Source organism: Lactuca sativa, chromosome 5, assembly GCF_002870075.4.
Source record: "Lactuca sativa cultivar Salinas chromosome 5, Lsat_Salinas_v11, whole genome shotgun sequence".
Taxonomy (NCBI): domain Eukaryota; kingdom Viridiplantae; phylum Streptophyta; class Magnoliopsida; order Asterales; family Asteraceae; genus Lactuca; species Lactuca sativa.
In genome coordinates, this window is record NC_056627.2 from 223,063,331 (window position 1) to 223,067,344 (window position 4,014).

Here is a 4,014-nt window from a genome sequence, read left to right on the forward strand (position 1 = left end):
TTTCTTTTCTTCTAAAATAACCATCTTTAACAAAAAAAATTGTTATATTTGTATTTGCTCATGTTCGTCAAAACTAGTTTATAGCGGGTAACGTTTGATTTTGGAGAATTTTGGTGAAAGCTTCTCTTTGTAGCATTTTGTTTAGGTTAAAAATTAAACGTTTCTGTTGCCAAACGACATTTTTTTTACAAGCATTTTCTTAAAAGCTAGAAATCAAAACTTTTCAAACGATGCATCCCGAACACAACCTCCTAAATCTGAAAATATTCTTCAAACTAGGTGTGAGACCCGTGTATTACACGGGTTTATAAAAAAATTAATATAAAATTATAAGCATTACATATTTTTTAAAATAATAATTTTACATAAATACAAAGAATATAATAAATAAAGTAAATAATAAAGGTTGTAAAACATTTATTATGAAATTTAATAGAATGATCTACTTTATATATATAAATCTCATTAAAATGTGGATTTTAAATTTAAGAACAATGAAACATTTAAGAAAATGACAAGTGGAAAAGAAATAATTCAAAAACTCTTAAAAAATGACATGTGTCAAAATTAATGAGAATATAACATTTGGCAAAATTGATTTTCATTTATTATGTTAGATGATTAAGTGAAACAAAATCTAATATTTTTTTGAAATTTTCCAAATAAACTTATGGACAAAAACTAAAAAAAGTTAACTAGAAGATCGTTGACATTTTAATTTTTGTTTTGAAAACTTCATTATCAAAATTAAATAGCCAAAATCTTCCAAAGGTGGACGCCAAAATCTTCCAAAGGTAGGACACTTGACAGTTCCCACCGCTTATAAATACACACACCAAACGAAGGAAAGTGTGTGCTCCGAAAACCAATTCTCCCTTCTTCCCTCTAATCACACACATTTGTGTGTGTAATTTCTGAAAACCCACCTTCATTTCCCTTCAATTTCACGATGGGAAGTGATCAAAAGATGATGATGAAGGTCAATATAAAGAAATCATCCATCATTCCTCCTTCAGAACCCATTGCAGACTGTCCTAAGCAGCTATGGACCTCCAATTTGGACTTGGTTGTGGGTAGAATCCATATTCTCACTGTTTATTTCTACAGACCAAATGGATCTGCGAATTTCTTCGATCCAAACGCTATGAAAAAGGCGCTCGCCGATGTGCTCGTCTCGTTCTATCCGATGGCAGGGCGATTGGATAGAGATGAGAGCGGCAGAATCGTAATTAATTGTAACGGCGAGGGAGTTCTGTTCGTAGAGGCGGAGTCCGATTCCACCTTGGATGACTTTGGCGAGTTCACGCCATCACCGGAATTCCGCAGTCTTACTCCGACTGTTGACTACTCCGGCGACATTTCTTCCTATCCGCTATTTTTCGCACAGGTACATCATACATCCCCTAATTACCTCAGATTTCTTTGCAGCAGTAAACATAATTTGCCCTAAAATATGTCTAGTTTCATTATTCATGGCTGAAATAGTCTAAATGTTATAGATCTGCTAAAAAAATTTAGGATACACAGCGAATAAATCTAGCCTTTCACATGCATTTGCAACTTTGCATTGAATTTCACAACCCCCTTAGTAACAGTTTCAACAGATGCATACTTTGATAATCATATTTATCGAGAAAAACAATTTATTTCAAGCAATTTCATCACAAAAAAAATTGAAAAAATGTTTTGGATTCGTACTATTTGCTTTGCTACTACGTCATGAGGCTGCCATGGACCAACAAATTCATAACTCTATTTCAGTATGTGGGTCCTGAAGGGTTTATTATGGTTGTATGAATGCTCATAATTCATAAAGTTTTCAAACACCCCCTAATTGAATTCATATCTCCTGTTTTATTTTCTTTCCCAAGAAATCAAATTGCTTTACCACTAATAATGCACGTAGTACATGTCACAACAAGAAACTTGTATATGGGAACAAGGGTCAAAATAGGGTCATAAAATAATAATATAGTCCAAATTGTTCTTTTCTCCATTGGTATAATCCATGTGCTTAACTGCCCAAGACCATGGATCTTAACATGTGCTGTGACTTTATTTGAAGCGAAAAGTTACAAAAAATATATTAATCTGTTTGGGTCGATTCAAAAAGTTTGAAGCTATTTATGAATTTATTCTAACGTATATGTGAAAAGTATTCGGTAGTAGTTTAAAGTAGTAGCAAGTAGTAACATTTAATTGAATAGCCATCTTTATCAATTAGATAAAGAGTAGGTAGCGTGCCTTCAACAAAGAAATAAACAACCAAAACTACTATTTTAAATGTTTTTTTGTAATCTTTGACTTTAAAATTTTGTTTCATTTGCTTAAATTAATTAAATTTTTTTTCAGGTAACACATTTTAAATGCGGAGGAGTCGCTCTCGGTTGTGGTGTATTTCACACGCTCTCAGACGGTCTATCGTCCCTCCACTTCATCAACACATGGTCTGACATGGCCCGCGGGCTCTCAGCAGCTATACCTCCGTTCATTGAACGGACACTGCTAAAAGCCCGCGAGCCACCAACCCCGACATACGACCATGTCGAATACCACAAACCGCCTTCGATGAGCCCGACTGCTCAAAAACCAGGTGCGGGCTCATCCACCACCATGCTAAAGCTAACCCTAGATCAACTCAACACTCTCAAACTCAAAGCCAAGAGTGATGGCGGTCAAACTCATAGCACGTACGAAATCCTAGCCGCCCACATATGGCGGTGCGCGTGCAAGGCCCGTGGGCTCCCAGACGACCAATTGACCAAACTGTACGTAGCCACAGACGGTAGGTCGAGACTCAGTCCCCGCCTCCCGCCAGGCTACCTTGGCAACGTGGTGTTCACTGCCACACCCGTTTCCAAATCAGGTGATCTTACATCAGGATCATTGTCGAACACTGCAAAACTTATTCATGCCACACTGACGAAAATGGACGATGATTACTTGAGATCGGCGATTGATTATTTGGAGTCGCAAAAAGATATCTCGGCCCTGATTCGTGGGCCGAGTTACTTTGCGAGCCCGAATTTGAATATCAACGCGTGGACCAGATTACCGGTCCACGACGCTGATTTCGGGTGGGGCCGACCGATTTTCATGGGACCCGCTTGCATTTTGTATGAGGGGACTGTGTATGTTTTACCGAGCCCGAATAACGATAGAAGTGTGTCATTAGCGGTGTGTTTAGATGCAAATGAGCAGCCACTTTTTGAGAAGTTTTTGTATGAATGGTAAGGTTTTGTGACCATACAAAATCTTGGCAATTTGTTTGTTTGTGTTTTTTTTTTTTTTTTTTTTTTCTATTTTATTTGTTCTTTTTTATGTAATAATAAAATGTAATGGCAGCCCATGTGAATGAAAAGCCTGGTTGAGGGTTTTTGTACATGAAAAATGTTTGACTTTGTTTATAGTTCTGAAAGTCAGGAGCTTCATGATGTAAATGAGGTATAAAATTAAAGTATGTTAGATAACCGTCTACATCATTGTATTGCGATATATATAGACCCGCATGTCACATGAGCTATTTGATTGTTGAAATATATCTAATTATTAGATCATTCACTAAAGGTTCTAGTATCATCCTAAATCCTAAAAGTTTAATAATTAAGAAATTTGACTAATATAAAGAATGTTTTATTTTAGAGAGCTTTATTTTGGAGAAAATTGTGTGTTATCTTGTTATCTGGATCGGATAACGATTTATTTGTAAATCTTGCTTATGAATTTATATTTCATTTCTCAAACGCCATCTCAAAAGCGTAGATTTAAATAATTGATTGAAATCTTATGCTAAAAACTATTAATAAAAATAGACGATAGAAAAATAAATCATGATAGCCCATTAACCAAAGAGTTTACAATTATGGTCTAATTGGGCTGGGTTTATTTTTTTAGCTATTATAATACCAATAGGCAATAGTATAACTGCAAATGAGCGTAATTAATCTGTTTTAAAAATTTTAATATTTGGATTGTATAAAAGTGGATTTGGGCTATTAGGATATTTTGGACAAG

The 4,014-nt window shown here is 35.3% G+C and overlaps 1 protein-coding gene across 1 annotated transcript; it reads left to right on the forward strand.

Moving 5' to 3' along the window:
• Positions 1-836: 836 nt before the first annotated feature.
• LOC111878160 (shikimate O-hydroxycinnamoyltransferase) lies at positions 837-3,263 on the forward strand. Its single transcript, XM_023874670.3, has 2 exons — positions 837-1,387; positions 2,353-3,263. The coding sequence occupies exons 1-2, from the start codon at positions 950-952 to the stop codon at positions 3,232-3,234; spliced, it is 1,320 nt and encodes a 439-aa protein (XP_023730438.2). The 5' UTR covers positions 837-949; the 3' UTR covers positions 3,235-3,263.
• Positions 3,264-4,014: the final 751 nt, after the last annotated feature.